Raw genomic sequence first — 23,119 nt, forward strand, 5'->3', positions numbered from 1 at the left:
CTTCATTATTATGCTAGAATAGATATAAAAAAAGGTACGGTATTGAGGGGTAATTGGGTCGAGTTAATGCATGCATTAAAACCATTGTATTGCTAATACCTAGAAATCCATGGTATTAGCAATACATACCTTAATACACAATAGAGTGTGTAACTGATGCAAACATTAGTTATACATAGGTTGGAAAAGAGTACCAAACAACGTTAATGCATGCATTATTTTTTTAATACACTAGGCTAATTCATGTATAGAGCTGAACAATTAGACACATGCGCCTTATATGACGAACTGATTTGTGTTCACCATGTACGTAAGACGTTGTGTCTATTTGTTCTATTTGTACACACCCAAAAACTGAAAATCATAGTCTCATAGATACCAACTAAGATCAAGTTAAAGAGTATATTTATGTATTATATATATATATATATATATATATATATACCCTCCGTCCACTTTATTTAGATGTCCAATATTATTAACGGTTTCTTCATTTGAAAAATTAAGTCAATACTAAACAAATAGCAAATAAGCTACATCTATCTTTGCCACTAATATAGTGCATGGAGTGATTGAGTTTTCCCCAACGAGTCATAAAATCCCTCATCTTTCTTTCACTCTATTTTTATTTGTTTAGTATTAACCACGCACACATAAAATGCTAAACTATTAACCATAGGCTTAATTTCAAAAATACGAATCTTTTCTGTTAAAAAATATTAACCGACAAAATAAACAAGTATATTTAGCGCCATTCCATTTTTCCTAGTCCACCCATTTCACTACTAAAGTATCTCAATTTTTTTATAAATGGAACAATGAGCGTTAGCCTTTACTCCACACAAAATCAAAATGCAGATTCATCATACTCAAACCCTAATTTCTTCTCCTAAACCCTTCAATTTAATTCCTTTTTCAGTTAACAAAACCCCCAAATTGAATGGTAATTTTATATTAATGGATTGTTCAAGTTTCAGTTTATGAAATTGCAATTTTCTATGTTTTCCATACTAACTGTTAATTTCCTCTGTTTTCTCTGCAGTTGCAGCTTTGGGTAGTCGTGTTTTGAAGGCAAATCATGGATTGCGAAGTAAGAATCGCAATGTGATATGCTCGGCTGCTGATCGATGGAGTTTTGATAATGATGCGAAACGGAAAAGGTTGGTGTACTTTTAATCTTCTTAAAGTTTTATACTGATGCTGAATTGTGAATTGGATGTAAAAAAAAAAAAGTCATATGTTGTTGCTGCATTCAGTAAGAGATTGATGATTTTGGAATGTAGCTTTATTGTTTGAGTCTCTATAATTAATATATGACTTCAGTAGCTTAAATTTATTTAATCAAGGATAAGTTGTCGTGCTAATGTGCAATAGTCTTCTGGTTTATTTGAAATAAAATGTTAAAGGGGAAAAGGATATTATGTACGTTTAATTTGATAACAATAGAAGCACCCAATGGTGTCACCTAGTGGATGATGAAGTGCGTTGAAAACCATGAGGTATCACGGTGAACCCCAGTAGAGACGAAAAGAAAATATTAGGTGATGTCTTCCTTGATGTTCTAGCCTTGGTGGATTGAGTTATCTGATATTTGTTGCTGGTAGTAGGTATCCAATGGAATTAGTAAAAGTGCAGAAGTTGGCCTCGACACCACAGTTATCAATTATTATTATTTTTGATAACAATGGAAAGATTCTACATTTCTCTTTTGTCTTGCACAGTGCACTGTTTTATACTTACTTGAATCTTTAGATCTTAATGAGTCTTGCATCAGTTACCTTTAGCTTGAAAATTCTAGATTGTGATATTCATCTCCACATATTTAGTGTAGATTTGATTTCCATTGCGTTTTGTTCATATTTGGCATGGGGATGAACGTTTAAGAACGTTTGCAATGAAAGATGAGTACAATTAAAAGGGTAGCCCAAATCCGATGCATCTTGTGTTCACATAGGGTCTGCGGAAGAGTTACACCTCAAGGAGTTGTAAAATAGGCAACCTACCCAGACCCAAGCATTAGCGGCTAATTCCACAACTCAAACCCGTTATCTATAGGTTGAAGATTTTTTTACTCATTGCTCCAAGTCTCCCCTCCAAAGATGAGGATAATTATAAGAGAATTTTCATCAGAGAGGATTTTCCAGGAATTGTCGTAGTACTGGGAATAACTTAATCAACTAATCTTCCATTAAACTTTATAGAAATATGCAATTTCTTTCAGCTGTATATCCCCATCTTGAATGTAGTTTACATCTTGTTATTGTTTCTTTTTGTATTATGTTTTCTCAAGTTGTTCTTGAAGAAACAACTTGCTTTGCTGCTTGCAGAAAAGTAGTTGAACATGTGAGTCTGATCAAAGGAAAGGAGGACTTATCTGAAGAACAAGAGAAAGATATGCTAGACTACCTTTATACAACCCAATATCAAATGGGTGGCATTGTTTCCATCTCATTAGGTCAAAGTTACTTCTTGTTTGACTTCTACATTGATATAATAAGGGGCTGTGAGTTTTCGCTTTAATTGTGCTCAATGAAATATTACTCGAGTTCTTTAATTTGTTGTACTTATGTCTGGTGACCACAATATGAGATCTATCAACAATGTAGTCAAGTCCTAGGCTGAAAAACGAGAGTCCAAACCTTTTTCTTAAGGAAAATATTAAAAATTCTCCAAAATCGAGTTGCAAAATGAAGAAAGAGATCTATATGTAGGAAAATAAAATATCCATGTTATTCAGAGCAAATACTAAAGTACTGTATATTTTCTTGGAGACATTCTTTATGTAATTTGACTTCAATTGTTTGGGTTAAATCCCTCTGCTTCTCATCCTGAACAATCTATAAAGCTTGATTTACTCAGAGAAGCTTCACTTCAGTCTTCCTTTCAAGTTTGTTTTGCATGAAGTCGGGAAATGATGCCTATTGTGGTGTCTATTTTGTAAATGTTTGTTTTATATTTTATTTCCTGCTGTAGGACGCATCTCTGGTGGGAATGATGATAAATATAGCCACGGTATCTACATGCGCTTTCAAACAAAGAAGGATCTATTGAAGTTTTATGAGAATCAATTCTATGTGGGTGTCCTTAGGGACCATGTTGTGCCTTACTGCCATGTATGCCCTAACATGTAAAGAACAAAATCCTCTGTGCCATTTGATTTGTATAATTTAGTTGCGTTGCAGATGAAATCCATATCCTGAAATTTTTCAGTTTTACATGTTGACAGGAGATTATCAATGCCGACTTTGAGTCCGAAGTAGAAGATGACATGCTGTCAATATTTCGAAAAGGGGAGGTTGAAACATATCCATTTATTTGAATCTCGCTGGATGTTTGAACTTTGTAGTTAGAGTTGTTATTCCTTTTGGCCATCCAATTGACTTATGTTCTCATATACTTAATGTGGAATAGGCTAATCACCAGACTTCTTCTGAAATAGGTCAATTATTGATTCCCAACAGTGAGGCTTACTGGCTTACCATCATACCTATAGTTTTTCACTCTTTAATGTCTACTACTTGGTGGTTTCAAATTCGACAAGAGAGATTTCTCAAACAATCCTACCTATCTTTCTCTTGCCCGTCTTTCAGTAGAAGCATTAGTGTGCGGGTAGGTTGTTGGTATCAAAATGAGACATTTGATAATCTTTGGGTGGCAGGAGTTTAACTATGGTGTGGAGCTTGTACTTCTCATAGCATTTGGTAAGAGTTCTTTGGATGGTCCTGCCGAAGATGCTTTGCTCGCTCTGTCAAAGCTGACAATGGATTTCCCATCCTTGATTGTTCAGGCTACTATCGGTATTCCTGGAATATTTTACCGATGACATTCTTATCTGTAGATTTTCCCCAATTGACATGCTTTATTTTCTTTTTTTGTTAGAAGCCATATGGAGGCATATTTTTGAAATTAAAGTTGGAGATTAGATATACTTAATAACCTAAAGGGATTTTATTAATCCGTTTACATTTGATTATTTTGTCACTGATCAGATCAGCATTTCCTGTCCACATCACTTGTTCCCCTGGTTCTATTTTCTCTGTCAGTTCCCCAGTGCCTCATAGAAATATTACTTCACATTTTCAGGTTCAAATTTTAACATTTCCAGTGCGGAATATACTCATGGTGTAGTAATACGGTTTCGCTCTAGTGAGCTCTCATCTTTTTCTTTTTAACTTTCAATTTGAAATGTTTCCAATATCTAACTGTGTATTTATTAATCAGCGGAGGCCTTCCAGATGTTCATGAACAGTTCCGAATATAATAATGTAAGTGCGCTCAATCAATGGCAGGTTTTCCACTCTTGGAATCACTAGCATATTACATTATTTGTCAGTTGTAACAAAAGATATTCCAATGGAATCACTCTCTAACTTAGTTGTTCTTTAGCAGATAAGTTCAGATTATCTTTTAGAGATTTAACATACAAGATTCCGATGTTTATATTTATGTTTGAAGCCTCTTTTAATGTTTAGGTTAAAAGATAGATTAAGTTTGAAAATAACACTTCCTATAACATGGCTTGATTTACTATTATGAAAAACATGCCGAGATCATTGGTTTAAGCTTTGGCCTAAATTTCATGACTTGATGATGATGAATCTAGTTGCCAAAATCTGAACTCTTTGTTTATTGAAAGCAGATGTGGAGATCTAAGTTTCGGCCAATTGTCCAAAAACATCTTTCTGTTCATTTTTCGATTGATCCAGTGGGCACTGAGCTTATGTAGTAAAACTTTCTCCTCATTGCTGGTTCACTTGAGCTCCTGTGACCTGAGTTACATATAAAGCATTTAAACATCTTATTGTTTTATCTTGACTAAGCGCGGTGGCTTTGAGATGCCTCTTCTGGACAATCAGCAGGTTAGCATCTAAATCACTACATTATTTAAATTGTGTTTCAGCTTTGCCTCATCAACTACATTATTTAGTGATTATGTAGTATCTTTTTATGGCTTTTGCATCATTTTTCTGTTTTAACTGAACAGGAATTAATCTCATCCAGTTAGTAAATACACTGTAATACAACATTTTCAGTTGCGTGACATACATGCTATGTATAGGGTAGGGTAGTTTATAAATTCAATGGTGTGTGTAATCTTGTGGTCGTTAGGCTCCAGTTACTTACTTGAAGATCTTGTGGGAAAGCAAAATGAGTTGACTTATTCGGACATTCTACTAAAGGTTTTTTTTTCCAGAATGTTGGAAATAAGCCTCGTTGAAAACCCATCTTTTTAGTTTTTATCCGAGCACACTAGCAAAACCATGTAGCTGGTTTTTAATTTCAAGGATCGAAGAAGTCATTTTTTCAGATCCATTAAATAATTTTGCATCTTGTGTTTCTCATAGCAGACATAATTCTCACAGGATAGGGAAAAAGTTAATCTTTCAATTGCCTCATATCAAGATTGTCATCCGGAATTCACCTCGAAATACTTCAAAATGAAATGTTGGACTGCTTGGAGAACTTACTAATAGAATCTTCCTATGTGGATGTACAAATTACTACAGACTATATTACACCCTTGTTTATTTTTTCTAATTTGTATAATAATATATCCGATGGATCGAAAAGCTAACTGGCTTCTCCACCAGTAAGGCTATTCTTGCTTAAAAATTAATTAACCAGTCTTAGAAAATAAGGAAGAAATATTTAGCTTACTGTCTGCTTTCGAATCTAGTTAGTTGACTTCTTTGCATCAGCTGCAGCTTTTGTTTTGAATGGACATATACTTTAATCAAAGTGGGTGAGTGATCCCAATGTGATTGGTTATTAGCTACTCCCTTCATTCAATCGGTCCGTCTTACATTCCTTTTTAGTCTCTTTAAAAAGGGATGTCTCTTCTTCTTTTTCTTGGCAACACATACATATTTAAGACCACAAGATTAAAGTGCATTTTGATACATTCTACATATCTATAGTTTAAGAGCACAAGACTCAAAAGTCTTATTTACTAGCTTAAACTCCGTGTCAAGTCAAAATCAGACAAACAAATTGAAACAGAGGGACTACTATATTAGAAATTTATCTTTTGGCATGTTTCTCTCCTTTCATTATCTATAGCCTTTTATTATTATCTTAAAGTTGTGTAAGTTACAAAAGATTGATATTTTTAAAGATCACATGATGCTGCTTTTGAACTACTTGATAACTGGATCAAGATCCCCTGCCAGAAATGAGCAACTGCTGTATAACTGAACAGAAAGTACAAAGGCAACTTTGTACATTTAGTTAATGAATACATAAAACTTCAAAAAACAAAAGGCAAAAGCAAGAAGAACAAAAACTTCTCTCTATACAGTATTACTTGGAACAATATGACACAATTAACTGCAAAACCTGTGATTTTGTAGAGACACTAAGATGAGTGAAGAATACAATCAAATCAATTCAATTGTGTAAAGGGTTTGGTCCTCCCGGAACGGCGTGATTTGAAACTCTGTAGCTTTGCTCAATATCTTCATTTCTTGATGTTTTAGGATCTGATGCAGAGAGATGCCATGAGTACCTGGAATCTAAGTCTCTATATGTTTGTTTTGTTCTTGTAGTGGTCATTTTTTGGATGTTATGGCAACTTGAGAATTGGCTCAGAATGAGTATCACCATGATTAGTAGTAAAATTGGAACAGAAGGATATTGAGCTTTCATGAGTATATGATGATTGGAAGTAGAAGAAGATTTAGAAAAAAAAATGAGATTATTCAATTGTGTAGACTGATGAGTTGTCTTATTAATAAGCATTGAAAAACATATGGTGTAGACAAGAGTTGAATTTAAAAAAAACACTAGCTAATCTTGGCTTGTGTAAAATGACATTTGTACCCTCACAAGAGTTTCATTGTTCATGGTCAACAAGTAAATGCACCTTTTTTTTAATTTCTCATCCGGTGTTTGGTACCAACATTGGAGCCCGACTAAATCTAAATTCACGCTGGGAAGTCTTAGATTGGGGTAAATTGCTTCCTAACAAATGTGACTTTGTACCTAGGGATCGTACCATTGGAGCATTTTTCTCTTGACTCGAAATTGAAATGGGAGCAGGTTTGAAAAAGGATCTTAGAGTGTGTAGGATTGGGCCAGGAGGGTCTCTTAGCGCCTTCTTTTTTCTTCTTATCAGAGTTATTTCACCAAAAACTTGTCAAGAACTCTGGTTAAGGATGAATGAATACTTACTAAGTTTAATGCACCTAGTTAAGCTGTTCATCTTATTGTGTAAATGCTGAAAAGGGAGTTCAATTTATAATGTTGCAAAGTAGTATTAGGGTCTTCGAGTTGAAATTTCTGACTATAAACAGGTCTAACAAAGAAAGGTCAGAATGCCATTAGACGTCTATTATTATTGATGAATTCACTAGATATTCTATCTCAATTATATATGCCAGCACACTATTAGCCTATTAGGAGAGTCAATAATACTATCTGTAACTGCGATTTTCATATATTTATAAACTTTTTTATTCTAAAATGACTATGATCTATAGTATTTTATGTACTTTCTAACTATGCAAATTCTGTTGTAAAAATAAAATAAAATAAGAATTGTCCAATTAATAAGGAAATCAGTCTTGGTGAATTTCTACTTGGAATACTACATATTTTCTTTAATTCAATTCATCAGAATTCTTTTGTGTAATTTTGAAGAAAGAAAAAAAATGGGAATTTTAATTATATGATTTATATCTATTTGTAAGGATGACTAAGCTGATACAGCGGATTGCTCAATGTATATCCAAAGAATAGCAACTCCAGATTTCCGAGGGTTCCAAGAAATGAATTGTCTAGAGGAAGGAGGATATGAAATGAATTTTCATTTTTTTGTGGGATATTGCATGTTTGAGAAGACATAACATCCATATGAAAACAACATTTCATTTTCAATATTTGTTACTTCTGTAACATGACGTCATCTTGAGCCCATTGGGCCCTTCTTCATAGTCCAATTATCAGAACTAATTCGTTTACAGGGCCCACTTAAATAAACTCAGAACAGTATAAGGTTTGGTTCTTTCCAAGCAAAACGAATTCGAAATTTAAAGTTTATAAATTTTTATAGCAACTTTAAGTTAACATGTACTAATAAACAAATTCATTCATCGTAAAATATTTATAGATATTTAGTAAATTTCAATGTGTATAAGATCAAGTCAAAAGTTGCTAAATTTTTGTGATACCGTAAGTTGTACTTTAGATCCGCTTCTCAAAACAGAAAAAGAAAGATTGATGAGTTGTCACTACAATGCAATCGTGCTTTCTTTTTGAGATTTTAAAAGTCAAAAGTTACTAAATTTTTGTGATACCGTAAGTTGTACTTTAGATCCGCTGCTCGAAACAGAAAAAGAAAGATTGATGAGTTGTCACTACAATGCAATCGTGCTTTCTTATTGAGATTTTAAATTTCACGTGTCTTACCATTTCACCACATCGTATCGGCCCAAGTTGGACATTCAATTGCTTCAATTTGAATTATCCGGAGAATGCAATGCCCTACCAAGCAAATAAAAGAACCTAAATAGACTAACTTTGGCTTATCTGAAAAATTGGAAACATGAACTCAAACCATTAACACATAATCCAAGAATCAAGATTATCTAAATTTATCATGAATTAGGTCTTTGCTGGAAAGGTTTACAGAGAATTTATTCAGCACTCAAATATTTACAATTCATTTTTCAAGAAAATTTAATACATTCACAAGATGTCCAAATAGACGGTTCAAAAGACCAAATACAAGTCCCGCTAATGTTGTTTCCTGACGCCAGATCAACGTTCACCAGAACTGTGGATGCTACTACTCTCCTCTAACATCGTCATATCTTTTAACGTAAGACCAAAAACCCTGAGCTACTTTCGTATCCGGATGCCAGGAATATCTTTCAATCCCATCTTTAGAGCTGTTCTACGGAATAGTGAAGGAGGCTTTTGCAAACCAATAGACTCGCTAAAGTGGTTAGCTAACTCGACAAGTGTCGTCTTATCTCTGCCTATTTCCCTGACAGAGTTGTAATAACCAAGCCAAGCGTGATAAGCTGCTTCCTTGACACTAGTGTCCATCTTTTCCATTGCTTCTTCCATCTGCAATTATCATATCATCAAAAAGCTAAAATGATTTCCAGAAGTAGATGAAACAGTTAGTTTCCAGTGGGTGGGGCGGGCATGGGATAACACTCCTGACAGAGTCTACAGCATCAGTACTACTAAACGTACTCCAAACAAAAGTGTGGTAACATCCTTGTTCAGTTTGTTTGTGATAACAGGTGGAAGTGTTTAAGAAACTCAGAAAATAATTCATCTACAATACCGACTTCAGGTTGCCAGGCACAAGAAAATAAAGTGCTTTACAATCACAATTAACTGAAACCAAACTTAAATGCTAATGGCTTGGAATAAAATCAAGAAAGGGACTTCTCAAAAATCCTGCTCATACAAAAAACAAAAAAAATTACCTCGTAGAAGTCCAGCATAGTAATCAGAGATCTTATTATAATCCTCTCTAACTAGTGAATTTCCTTTATTTTCCTAAGGTGAATGGGGAGCATTTTGTGTTCTACGGCCTATCAGTGCATAGAAAAAAGAATGAGTGTACAAAGCAGCTAACCTTGACTTTAACACGAGGATCAAGATGTGGAACTGGCCAGTTTTCCATGGGGAGGTCTTTTATGTCATCCAAGAAATATTGTTCCCAAGGCGCAAGCAGCAGGATACCTTCTCCTTCTTTGCCTTCTCGCCCAGTTCTTCCAAGCCGGTGTATATACTGCTCTCGATCAACAGGAAGACCAACCTGATAAACAGAAACATTCCCATGTAAGATATAGAGGAAGGAAAAGGAAATAGCCCCACAAAAAAAAGAAAACAAACTAAGTTCCCACATAATGCACATTCCTTGATTATCAGACCACCGAATTGATCTTCACTTCGCAAATAGGAGAAAACACTTTAGATGAGAAATGATGTGAATAGTGACACTAATAATTTGAAGGATGGCAAAGTTGGAGAGGAAAGAGCCTAAATAACTTGAGCCTTCGGATTATTCTTTGGTTGACTACTTCAGGTTTGTGAAAGAAGTTTTAATAAACAACCTCCTTCAACAAATTGGAGAAGTACTTTATTTGACTGTTAATTTTTTCCAAGGTCATTTTAGGAAGATATTGAACCCAAAATTATTTAACCATTCCAAGAACAAGAAGTTTTAGCATTTAAAAGGAAACAGACTATTCAAAAGAAGAGTCAAAAATAATGTTTGAATTTCAAGAAATATCAATGTGCATTATAAGCTCCCTGAATTGCCATATACCTGAATAACAAGTGTAACATCAGGATAATTCATCCCTCGAGCTGACACATCAGAGGTAATAAGAATTACACGTTTTGTTTCCTTGAATTCATCAGAGATTCGAGTACGATAAAGTTGAGGTTTTCTGGAATGGATCTCTCTCACATTCATTTTCATCTCGCGGAAAAGGGAAAACATGAGGGATGTCATCATAGCTGTTGTACAAAAAACAATGACCTGTATGACATTAAAGTTCAAAGAAAATAAAAAAAAAATAGATATGAGAAAATAAACATCACAACCAAAAAAGCAGATGGTATTACGAAAAGCTTCAAAAGTACAAATAAATTCTAACATTAAGAACTAATTACCTTGTAATCAGGCACTTCTGAGATATGGCTTGCCAAAAGATGGTGCACAAGTTGAAAATGTTGTTCATGCGGTGCAACTAGATAAAATTGCTTAACCTGTTTATAAGCCCATGTATTTAGGATAGATATTACTGAACTCAAAAAATATGACCATATTGCAAAGAAAGAAATTACACTGAATCCAAAAAATAAGAGTCTAAATTTTCTGTAAAGAAGCAGGAACCTATTCCGTATCTTTAAGCGAAAACCAAAATCAACAGATACCTTTGGATTCGTTTCCAGTCCAAGCCCCACTGTATCAACATAGTCATATTCTCTTTTCAGAACAAGTTGAGATATGCGACAGACCTGCATTTTCATAACATTTCTTTCAACCAGCAGGAAGCTTACAAGTTCTAACACACCAGAAAGACCTAAGCTCTTGGATTACATAACATCAGTCAAATTCTTTTATTATAATGGTGTTGCACCAGATTGCACACACTTCGACTATCTAGTGGACAGCCTGCTATAGCCCACAGTGAACCTTTTACAATATTAACAAGAGGAAATGAGGAAAACTAACCTCCTTCGGGACAGTAGCTGAAAAGAGTAGGGACTGCCTTCGTCGAGGCAAGCAATCAACAAGTTTCTCTATGTCTTTCCGGAACCCAAGGTCCAGTAAGTGGTCAGCTTCATCAAGTATTAACATCTTCAATCCCATTATTCGTGTAGAGAAGCCAGACTTGTTCTCAATGTGATCTAATAATCTACCAGGTGTTGCAACTATAATCTACAGAAATAGCAAATGCAACAACGAATTTAGATGCAGCTAAATACACAATAAAAGACAGAAACATGCACAAACTCCTTGAGAGGTCAGCTAAATGATAGAGAAAAGAAACATTCACAAAACTTTAGCAGCTTTGAACCTGAAATATAAATATTACTGCATGAAAAATAGATTTTGATCTGGTAGTAAGATTCTCGCTTAGGTTGAAATATGTCCTAAGTTCAATTCTCAGAATTACCCCTTTGATTATCTAGCCCTAGTGTCGCGTGGAGGAAAATTGTTTTAATGTGAATTTGGTACAACAGAATAGCAGATGAGAGAAACAAAAGCTTCATAAATGTGATACCAACTACTGAGATTTATACATGGTTGTGTTCGTACATTTACATCAAATCTGGTGATGATTTGACTATATTATGACCAAGAATAATAGATTGATTGGGAATTTGATTTGATTTTAAGTTTTGTTTCACACACACACACATATATATGGAAAGTATAAGAATGCTTTATTATTACACGAGATATTTTATACAACAACATACCCAATATAGTCCAACAAAGTGAGGACTGAGGAGGATAGAGTGTATGCACACATTACCTCTACCTCACGATAGAGAGAAAGAGGTTGTTTCTGATAGACCTTCGGCTCAAGAAAAACAATCCCAAAAAAAGAAGCAACAGCAGTACAAGAAGCAACAGATAGTAACAGATCAGAAACTACAAAAAACAATACACTAATCGGGGTATAAGAAACAAGATACAGCAACAGAAATCGAAAGACAAGATACTACAAAAGCAATACTACAACTAATTATAAACTGACAACAAGACAACACACGACTACCTACTAACCTTCTATCGTAATTTGTGTCCTCCACACCCTCCTATCTAAGGTCATGCCCTTGACAAGCTGAAATTGCACCATGTCCTGTCTAATCACCTCTATCCAATACTTCTTCGATCTACCTCTACCTGTCTTGAAGCATCCATAGCCTACCTCTCACACATCTGGGATATCCATGCATCTTCTCTTCACACAAGATATCTTATGAATAAAATATTGAGTGTTGATAAAGAATTACATTTTATTAGTTTGAGTTCAATACCTTCAATTAATATATATTTATATATGTCATGATATACATTTATTGGCCGTATCCTAGCAGCCGTATCCGCACTTGGGTCCATACCCCCGGAGTCTAACACTAGTACTAACAGCTTGACAATCCAGCTAGGCACAGCCAGGTCAGGCCCCATTGTACTGTATTTTCTAGTCAAATGGCAGGTCCAGGCCAAGTTTGATAACACTGGTACTAAGATGCCGCCCATAGATAGACTGTCTAGTCTCTGTTTCTAAACCTAATAAGCAATTACAACTAATGAGTCGAGATAACAGACTTGCTATACTACACATCATTAGAATATTTTGCAGAACTTGCACATATCTTTTTGGTTGTACCCCTGTTTAACAGAAACATGTGTACATTTCTCAATATGTCATTCTCAAAATGCAAGGGAAGCAAATCATCCACATTGAATTCATCTTTTACCATAAACTGAAAAAATGTCCCAATACAGATAAAATGCATATATACCTGGCATGGATCACACTCTAGGCGTTTCTGATCTTCTTTGAACCGTGTCCCTCCAACTAGTGTCTGCACACCAATGCCTTCATGGTACTTTAACAACACATTAGCTTCAGCAGCTATCTGACTAGCAAGTTCTCGCGTGGGACAGAGAATAAGTACATCTATTGGCGGGACCCTTTGGGCACTCTTTTTACGTGAGGCCTTCAGAACTGTTTCAATGGCTGGAAGCTGTTGGCCTTTAATAGAAGTAATAAAAGAACAAGGAAGTGAAAGATGCAAATAATCTGCAGGGAATCACATAAAAGAGAAGAAATAATTTACCAAAAACGCAGCACTTTTGCCTGTGCCTGTCCTTGCTTTAACTAAAGCATCCTTTCCTGTAATTGGCAAAAGAAAAAGTGAGAACTAGTTCATTCATAAGAGATACTAGAGGTCCAATCTTGAACCTGCTCATCAGTTAAACTTGTTCCAAAACATACATCCTACACACACTGGATTCATTTTTTCAGACAGCACAAGGCTCGAAAAATCAAGGAATGAAACATGACACTCATTTATCAAGACTGTTCATATGATGAAAAACTAAATGTTTACAGCAAATTAATATCTAAAATATTTTAGTATTAGTAATAACATACCCTCAAGACAAGCAGAAAGTGTTGCCTCTTGCACTTTAGTCATTTGCACATAACCTGCCGCAGTAAGGGCCTTGACTGTCAAAGGAGATACATCATATTCATCAAACCTAATCGATCATACGCCACAGTGTCACTGAAATATCATAAATATGAACATTTTGCAATGTCTAGCGGCACACTGAAAAATCATTTCTTACCTTTTAGAGCTAAGTATCGTTTCCTTCTCGTCTTCTTCGGTTTCAATTTTCTGCATACTCCGCCCTTTAACCTCCTTCCTTATCGCCGCGACATGCAGTGATAAATCATCTTCATCTTCCACAAACTTCAATGGAACTCTCTTCTTTGTCTTCATATCATACTTTCCTAGAGCAGCACTACTCATCATCTTTACACTCCCTCTTCTACGTCTTTCCTCCTCATCCTCATCCACCTCAGTATCTTCATCATCGTCTTCATCAGTTGACTCCTCAGCTTTCGGTCGAAACCTTGGCCATTTTGTTTTTCGCTCATCACCCTTCACCACCAATCCAACTGATCTCGACTTATCCTCACTTTCCGAACTCTCATTTCTAGTGAAATCCAATTTCCTCAACCTATTCCCATTCATTCTATCTACAGAATAGCATCTAAAATTCAAAAAACCATTCAAATTATTCACATTTCTATTCTCAGTATTAACCAACCTCCATCCAAACGTTAAAAATTTGTTATGTCTTGACCAACCATCCGAACAAGCTGGATTTCTAGTCCTACAATTTTCCGCGAAAACGTCCCTAATATTCGTACAAAAATGTCTAGCTTGCTGAAAACTGTAACTTCGAGGAACATCACTAAACTTAGTATCTCTCAATTTCCGCAAATCAATAGACTCACTAATACCTTGGCTTTGTTGATTTATCTGCGGAATATTAACCGGTCCGTCATCTTCATTCCACAAATCCTCAGCACCTTCCTTCATGAACCGATCAGCTAGACCTCTAATATGGTCTTGTGGTGAAACAGGGCTATAGTTAGGCTGTTGTTCATTGCTCAAATTCGATTGTTCACCAGAAGAAGTGAGTTTAGCTCGGATTTGAGATCGGATTCGAGCCTGATAAAGCTGCTTCTCTTGATCAAGGAGTCGGTTTTCCTTGTCGCGAGCTTTCTTCTCGTGGAGGCGCTTCCATTGCCATTTGTTGAGACCGCCGGGGAAAGTACGGGGACCGCCGCCCATTGAACGGAAAATAGTGAAACTGTGATGAAGAAATTTGGAAGCTTTTTGATGAAGAAAGAAATGGTGATACTGATTCATTTGCTGAAAGAAAATTGGGGATTTTGGGTTTTAGTTAGGGTTTAAGCCTTAAGGAGGATTTGTACTTTGACCCCTTACTTTTAATATAATTACATTGACACCCCTACTTTATTTATTCTTTTCCCTCGTTTTAGGATGGATCAATAGTATTCTTATTTACCCTCCAACGTGATTCGAACTCTTAGGGTCGTTTGCTACTTGGATAAGGAAAATAATCTAGAGATATCTCATGTTTAGTTTGAGGTATTAGTTATTCATGAGAGTCTTTTTTAGAATTGTGATGTCCCAGCTAGTTTTCGTGCATCTCAACTACTTTCATGGGATACCTATCATCTCTTAATAGCAACATGTACCAAGTAACTTTGTCCACTAAAGCTAGGACATATGAGAAGAAATGAATTTGAACATGAAATTTCACAGCTCTTAATCACTTCATTGACTATTATAGTACTATGTCACGCTCTTGGGTTTACTAGGCCACACCCTTGAGTGTCTAATTTCGAGATTATTCTATCCCACCATTCGTATTAAAAATATGAAATTATTATCTCATGGGTATCTCATCTAATAAAATATCCTTATCTCATTCCGCATATTAAGCAAATCTTTAAAGTATTTTAAATTAAGTAAACATTCATTCATTACGGTTTAACTTTTATATGTTGTTACCATTCAATAATTAATTACAAATATAGCCAAACTGTTTAATTATTATAAGTGTAACCCGTAGATGAGCTTATGCATTCAATTTTCAGTCTCTTTGCAGGTATTTTGTTAGTACTACTTTGTTACTATTTTTCCTCCATCAAAAAATTTGAACTTTGGACCTAACATAATGATATTGATCTTAATAATACTTTCTTTTGTGGATTTGGACTATTTTTTCTTCTGTATTTTATCTCAGTAAGAAGAACGCGGGTGCAAAATCAAATCGATCAATAAATCGAATCGAAAAAAATGTTATTTGTTTATTGCTATTCGGTTAATGGTTTTTAGCGATTTTAGTAAAAAATAATTTTGGGTAATCAATTTGATTTTGGTTTTTTAATATTGGATTATTGGGTTAACCGATAACTCATTAAGACTGTAGTAATTTACTCATTTACCTCTAGCAGTACTTTAAGGGAAGTTTTGTCCTGTCCGCTAGGACTAAGCTATTCGTTTCACTAACGAACACCTTCCAGTGCTTGTTCACTCATTTATTCCGTTCGTTGAGGAATGATATGATAGATATACATCGAAATCAATCTACAATTTACTTAATATAATTTATATATAATATAGATGAAATTAATCTTTGATCTAGAATCAAAGAAAAATAATAAATGGTTCTTATGGTGTGCCTTGGAAGAAAGGTTGCTCTGTAGAGGAAAGGAATAACAAATTATTCCGATAATTCGTTGTTATATTTGTCATTTAGCCTTCAATTCACATTATTATCCTTGCTCTTTTATTTGTGTAGCTATAGTTCTTTTTAGAGTCTAGAGACAAAAGGACAACAAAATTGATCAAAATTTTCAAAAGGGGCAAACAATTTAAGGATGAAACCAAAAGGAGCGAAGTTGATACGTGTTGATGGCATCAGAGTTATAGGGTAAATTGAACATGACAATTTGTGTCTTACAAGGCTCAAGTTGACGTTATGCGCCTTACGTTTTAAAAAGGCGACTGACTTAAAAAAAATTGATATTCCTTTTTCATTATTATATAGTTATTTAGTTATTTAACATTTTTCCCAATTTCATTTGTGTAATTTACACATTGTTTGAATGATTGTACTATATTGTTAGTCTAAATACAATATTTGTTTTGATTATTTGTAAAATTCTATTGTATTTTAAAAAACATCATAGTGTTTGTTTTTAACATTCTTTCCAATTTATTTTTATAGCGCTCTAACTTTTTAATTCTTATAATTTATACTAGTTACGATAGTCAGTATTGTGCACGGATCCAATAACATTAAATTTTATAGCAATTTATTATTCTTTTTATAATATTTGAAATAATATTTATATTTGAATGTGCTATTATTTTAAAGTCAATTAGAAAACAAACTTTAAATTTAAAGTTAGAATTTTCACAGTCAAATGTGAATCGTAATTTTATAGCTGAACGTATAACTTAATATTAAATGGGAATGAGCGATCGCACAAGTAAATTTTTATCTTTTTTTATGTCAACAAAAAGAACACACAGTTGTTATAACAAAATCTCTTTAAATTTTTTAGTAAATATTTAAATTTTGAATTTCTTTGAATCAGTAAAATTGATAGATTTTTTAGTGTTACAATCTCTACTTAAATCAGTATGACCTTTTCAGGAAGAATATAAATAAAGCAAGATTTTGACCAGGCACGTATCGAAGGAGCAAAGGAGGAGGTAGCAATAGCATTAGCAGGAGCAGCAGGAAGCGAACGAAAGTGAGCTTGTTCGCGAATCAGCGCACTAGGAATCGAAGATTAAAGATGATTTCCGACAAACGCACATTCATAGACTATTAACAGGATAAGGCGAGAAAGATATTAAATGAGTTTAAAGAGCATTTATCTAAGCTAAGCCCAGTTAATCCTACTATCTTCAGGAACTAAGTCTAACCTCTTACAAGTCTGAAGTACATTTTCTTGGTTTGATCGGATAGAATTTACGTCGATTTGTAATTCTCCCTTTTCTCCCTTTGTTCGTTTATAAAATATAGAATATATAAGGGTAAGTAGTCATATTCAGAAGAGTTTTTCAATATATAATACTCTTTTGTAGTAATTATATTTGAAGTCATGTACCTTTTCTTCTTAATTGCACCAAGTTTTTATGAAAAGCCAAGTTAAGAATTAAGATAGATTTATTATGAGGAAAGATAAATTTTAAGGGGATAATTGTATTTTATTTTGTAGGAGGATAAATTATACTTCCTTTATTCAGTTTTACTTGTCTAGTTTAACTTATGTACATTTCTTACATAATAATGTAGAATATTTTCTTAGAATGTTCAATAATTAATCATGTGTTTTTGTCGTGGTCTAGTCTTAGTTGATGTGTCAAAATAAAAATCGAAGCCAATAATTATTGAGTTTGAAAACCACAATTTTATTGAATGAATTCTCCCTAAGTTCATTCTAAATTTTGAATACAATCTTACTTGACTAAATCATTCTGTTCTTTAATTAGCATGGTCTTCAATAATTAGTGGGTTTAAGTAAAATGTACCATGTAAACAATTTTTATATTATAAAGTCATTTTCACGTATTGTAATAGGTAATATATTTATTTTTAAGTTTCAAAGTTCACATTTAAAAAATACTAACATATGTAGATATTCTTTGTACGACTGAATATAGTGTAAAACATCGTCAACACTAAACACTGATATATGAAGTACAAATTGCACGTACAAAGCACGTCCACATATGTTATAAGGTCTTCTTTAAATGTAAAATTTGAAATCTTAAAAATAAATATGTTATCTATTACAACAAATAAAGATAATCTGATAATAAAATTTTTGTTTATGCTAACAATACATTTTACTTAAATCCATTAATTAATGAAGATCATGTTGATTAAGGAAAAAAAATGTTTTGAGTCAAGTAACATTGTATTCATAATTTAGAATGAACTTATGGAGAATATAACTCATTCAAAAAATTTAACAGATCAATTTTGTGTGCACATTCAAAAATTATGGAAGAATCTAAGATGAAGTATATAGAATAATCTTTTCATAATAAAACCTATTATTTTGTATGTAACACACATTTATTTTTAGTTTGTCTAAAAAAAATGTCATATTGGTGTCCGAGCTAGCTTTCGCGCATCTCGACTAACTTCACGGAATACCTGTCATCTCTTAATAACAACAATATCAAGTAACTAATTTGTCTACCAAGACTAGGACATATGAGAAGAAATCACTCAGTATTTTTGTCTCCACTTGAATTTGAACATGAGATTTCATTGCTCTTAATCACTCCATTGACTATTATAGTACTGTCACACCTTTGGATTCACTAGGTCACACCCTTGAGTGCTAATTCCGAAATTATATGATCCCACTATTTGTTTACAAATATGGAATTACTATCTCATATATCTCATGGATATCTCATCTAATAAAATATCCTTACTTATCTCATTTCGCATATCAAACGACTCTTACCATATTTTAAATTAAGTAAACATGCTATTCATTACAGTTCAACTTTTATATGTTCTTACCATTCAATAATTAATTCGAATATGTCTTTAATTTAAATATAATTGCTACACCCTTTGATGATCTAACTTACAAATATAGCCAAACTGCAGGAAGAACGAAAATGTATTTTGTTACTATTTTTCTTCCATTAAAAAAAATTTGAACTTTGGACCTAACATAATGACATTGATCTTAATAATACTTTCTTTTGTGGATTTGGACTTTTTTTTTCTTCTGTATTTTATTGCACTAAGAAGAATGCGGGTGCAAAATCATCAAATCGAATAAAAAAAATATTATCGGTTTATTGATATTGGATGAATGATTTTCAGTGGTTTTATTTTATTTTTAAATGACCAGGTTACCCATTTGGTTTTGATTTTTTAACATTGGGTTATTGGGTAAACCGATAACTCATTAAGACTGTAGTAATTTACTCATTTACCCCTATTCAGTACCTTAGTGGCTGCTATATTTGTCTTTTAGCATTCAATTCACATTATTGTCCTGGTTCTTTTATTTGTGTTGCTATAGTTCTTTTCAGAATTTGGAGCCAAAAGGGCAATAAAATTGATCAAAATTTCCAAAAGAGCAAACAATTTAAGGTTAAAACCAAAAGGACAAAATTGTTGGTACGCGTTAACGACGTCAAAGTTATAGAGTAAGACACATGACAACTTGTGCCTTACAAGGCTCAAGTTGTCATGTGTTTGATAAGACATATGGTGTTATGCGTCTTACCTTTTAAAAGGCGACTGACTTGAAAAAGATAATTTAATATTCTTTTTCATTATTTATATAGTTATTTTAACATTTTTTTCGATTTCATTCTTGTAATTTACACCTTGTTTGAATGGTTGTACTATATTGTTAGTCTAAATATAATATTTGTTTTGATTGTTATTTAAATTCTATTGTATTTTAAAAAACGTCGCAGTGTTTGCTTTTACATTCTCTCTAATTAATTTTTACGGTCCTTTAACTTTTTAATTCTTATAATTTATACTAGTTACGATAGTCAGTGTTGTGCACAGATTCAATACCATTAAATTTTATAGCAATTGATTATGCTTTTTTATAATATTTGAGATAATATTTATATTTGAATGTGCTAATTATTTTAAAGTCAATTAGAAAACCCAAACTTTAAATTAAATTTAGATTTTTCACAATCAAATGTGAATCGTAATTTCATAGCTGAACGAATAACTTAACATTAAAAGGGAGTGATCGACTGTACAAGTAATTTTTTATCTTTTTTATATCAACAAAAAGAACATACAACTGTTCAAACAAAAATCTCTTTGAATTTTTGAGTAAATATTTTAATTTTGAATTTCTTTGAATCAAACTTGTAAAATTGATAGATTTTTTAGTGTTACGATCTCTACTTAAATCAAACATAAGTACATTTTCTTGGTTTGATTTGATAGAACCAAGTAATTCTCCCTTTTCCCCCTTTGTTCGTTTATAAGATATATACATGTAAGGGTGAGTAGTCATATGCAGAAGAGTTTTTCAATATATATAATACTCTGTTATGAGTTAGTTAATTATGATAGTTAGTTTACTAGTCTAATCAGTTAGTTAGTCTGTTCAATTAATTAGTTAGAGTAAGTTTGTCACTGATTCCTTTTTATCAACATGTCAACTCACTAGTTAGTTAGAGTTTGTTTTTCTCATTCTGTATAAATGTGTGTTCTCATCATAATGGAAATCAGTTGATTGATTCCTCCCAATTATGTGTCTTCCTCTCTGCTCTCTCTCTCTTTGTTAATTGCATCCATGGATGACTAGCCATGGTCATGAGGTATTCTTCACATGGTATCAGAGCACGAGGTATTTCGATTTGTATGTGCTTCTATACATCATCTTCGATCTTGTTCTGGTTCTGTGTTGATTTTTCGATCGTTTTGCTAGTTTGAGTTTTTTTTTTTGGATCTGCTTCTGTGTTGATTTTTTGAAGTTGATTGCTTTGATTGTTTGAGTTTTTGGATCCGCTGTTTCTCTTCACTTAGATCGATTTATTCTTGGTGATTTGTTTGTTTTGAATCCACTATGGTGATTGAGGGTGATTCTTCTTCGACTGAGAATGTTGTGAACGACAATGGCGTTGGTAGCACAGATCTGAGTTCCCCTTTGTATATGCATCCCTCCGATAATCCAGGTGTCTCGTTAGTTCAAATTCCTTTTGATGGAGTAGGGTATAGATCATGGAGACGAAGTATTCTCAGAGTCTTGTCAATTAAGAATAAACTGGGTTTTATCAATGGTGATTGCAAGAGGCCCGATCCAGGAACATCACAATTCCGTCAATGGGGAAGATATGATGGCATGGTTACTTCCTGGATTCTTAACTCCTTGGCTAAGGAAATTGCAGAAAGTGTGGAATATGTTTCTGATTCATTCGAATTGTGGAAAGAGTTGGAAGATCGATATGATCAGACTAATGGTGCAAAGTTATACCAGATTCAGCGTGAGATCAATGAACTATCACAGGGAAATTTAGACATTACTACTTACTATACTAAGATGAAAAGGCTGTGGGAAGAGTTGAGCACATTGCATATCAGAACTCAATTAATTGTAATTGCACTTGTGGAGCTAAGGATAGTGTGTTTAAGGCAGAGCAGGATAGAAGATTGATACAATTCCTTATGGGATTAAATGAGGTCTATACTGTAATTCGAATGAATATCCTCATGATGAATCCATTGCCTTCCCTAGCACAAACTTTTTCTTTGTTAGTACAGGATGAAAAACAGAGAGAGATTAAACCTAATGCTCAGGTGTTCATGGAGTCTGCAGCTCTGAATGCAGGCAATTCTGGGAAGAAGGTCATGGAGTCTGTTGCTTTCAATGCAAATGGCTCGGCAGGAGCAAGTACTTCCAGGTCTACAAGGTCAAATTATTCTTCTACAAACAACACCAACACCAATTTTAGAACTAACTATTCTCAGACCAATTCCTACATTGGTAACAGGACTCGCATTATATGTGATTACTGCAAGAGACCAGGACACATCAGGGACAAATGCTATAAGTTGCATGGTTACCCACAGACAAACAACAACCCACAAACAAACAATTATCCAAATTTTAACAATTAGAATGGATACAGAGACAGAAGCAACAATCAGAATTCCAGGTTCAACAAGGGTAAAGGTCTTATGGCTGATGTTCAAAGTGGTTGTTGTTCAGGGGAAGAGGTGCACCGGGGAAATCATAATGACACAGGTCCCCAATTGACAAGAGAACAATATACACAGTTTATGGAGCTATTACAACAGTTTCAGATTGAGAAAGACAATGCCAATCAGATGGACTTTGCTGGTGGTAATGCAAATTTTGCAAGTATGATAGCATGTACTTCTTCAATTGATTTTGGCAAGTTATCTTGCAGATGTTCTCACAACAAGAATGACTCTTGGATCCTTGACTCATGAGCCTCCAGTCCTATGACTTTTGACATAACATTCCCAACAAACATTACTTATCTCCCTTGCCCTTTATTGATTACTTTATCAAATGGTTACAAGGTGAAAGTTGTGAAAATTGGTAGTGTGGTACTTGCATCAAACATTGTTTTACAAGAAGTGTTGTATGTGCCTTCTTTTAAGTACAATCTTGTTTTCATTAATTGTCTTTCAAAATCCATACCTAAAAGCATTGTGCATTTTTCTGAACCCTCATGCATTCTGCAGGCCCCTTCAATGAAGAGGCCTCTGGTCATTGGTGAAGTAAAAGATGGACTATATTTTCTATGTTCTAAGTGTCCTGGTGCTGCATGTGCTGCTTCAACTACTTCCACTACTGGCTGCATGTCAAGTCAAGATGTTTTCAATTCTAAGTTTGTTTATGTCCCTACTTCTTCATGTAAACACAATACATGTGATTCTAAGTTGTAATGACCCTAAAGGTCATTTTTGGAAATTTTCATAAAATGACCGTTTTACCCCTCCCGATAATTGCCCCGAGTCCTAATTGTT

At 33.8% G+C, this 23,119-nt stretch overlaps 2 protein-coding genes across 3 annotated transcripts; one reads left to right on the forward strand and one right to left on the reverse strand.

The window, feature by feature from the left end:
• Positions 1-792: 792 nt before the first annotated feature.
• On the forward strand, positions 793-5,657 carry LOC125863222 (uncharacterized). Of its 2 annotated transcripts, none has more exons than XM_049543395.1 (10): positions 793-943; positions 1,043-1,160; positions 2,328-2,455; positions 2,974-3,113; positions 3,227-3,295; positions 3,659-3,797; positions 4,084-4,146; positions 4,222-4,265; positions 4,640-4,859; positions 5,349-5,657. In XM_049543395.1, exons 1-9 carry the CDS (start codon positions 853-855, stop codon positions 4,724-4,726), a joined length of 879 nt encoding a protein of 292 aa, XP_049399352.1. In that variant the 5' UTR covers positions 793-852; the 3' UTR covers positions 4,727-4,859; positions 5,349-5,657. The 2 variants fall into 2 exon arrangements, with proteins under 2 accessions (XP_049399352.1, XP_049399353.1); XM_049543396.1 differs by having other exon boundaries at positions 5,364-5,657.
• Positions 5,658-8,574: 2,917 nt separating this feature from the next.
• LOC125862793 (probable DEAD-box ATP-dependent RNA helicase 48) lies at positions 8,575-14,945 on the reverse strand. The gene is made up of 10 exons (XM_049542918.1): positions 13,841-14,945; positions 13,644-13,750; positions 13,327-13,382; positions 13,009-13,233; positions 11,204-11,410; positions 10,903-10,986; positions 10,639-10,734; positions 10,289-10,504; positions 9,593-9,775; positions 8,575-9,069 (listed from the first exon to the last, which is right to left on the reverse strand). Exons 1-10 carry the CDS (start codon positions 14,932-14,934, stop codon positions 8,839-8,841), a joined length of 2,499 nt encoding a protein of 832 aa, XP_049398875.1. The 5' UTR covers positions 14,935-14,945; the 3' UTR covers positions 8,575-8,838.
• Positions 14,946-23,119: the final 8,174 nt, after the last annotated feature.

The sequence above is a fragment of the Solanum stenotomum genome, chromosome 4 (assembly GCF_019186545.1).
Source record: "Solanum stenotomum isolate F172 chromosome 4, ASM1918654v1, whole genome shotgun sequence".
Taxonomy (NCBI): domain Eukaryota; kingdom Viridiplantae; phylum Streptophyta; class Magnoliopsida; order Solanales; family Solanaceae; genus Solanum; species Solanum stenotomum.

What these genes read in the sequence shown, in the direction of transcription:
- LOC125863222 (XM_049543395.1), top strand. Translation starts at nt 853, where the DNA reads ATGCAGATTCATCATACTCAAACCCTAATTTCTTCTCCTAAACCCTTC. An exon ending in GATTGTTCAGGCTACTATCG is followed by an intron (nt 3,798 to 4,083) that starts GTATTCCTGGAA and finishes TCACATTTTCAG; the next exon opens with GTTCAAATTTTAACATTTCC. An exon ending in AGTAATACGGTTTCGCTCTA is followed by an intron (nt 4,147 to 4,221) that starts GTGAGCTCTCAT and finishes TTTATTAATCAG; the next exon opens with CGGAGGCCTTCCAGATGTTC.
- LOC125862793 (XM_049542918.1), bottom strand. Translation starts at nt 14,934, where the DNA reads ATGAATCAGTATCACCATTTCTTTCTTCATCAAAAAGCTTCCAAATTT. An exon ending in GCAAAAGTGCTGCGTTTTTG is followed by an intron (nt 13,234 to 13,326) that starts GTAAATTATTTC and finishes AAAGGCCAACAG; the next exon opens with CTTCCAGCCATTGAAACAGT. An exon ending in ATGTTACACTTGTTATTCAG is followed by an intron (nt 9,776 to 10,288) that starts GTATATGGCAAT and finishes TCTGTTTATCAG; the next exon opens with GTTGGTCTTCCTGTTGATCG.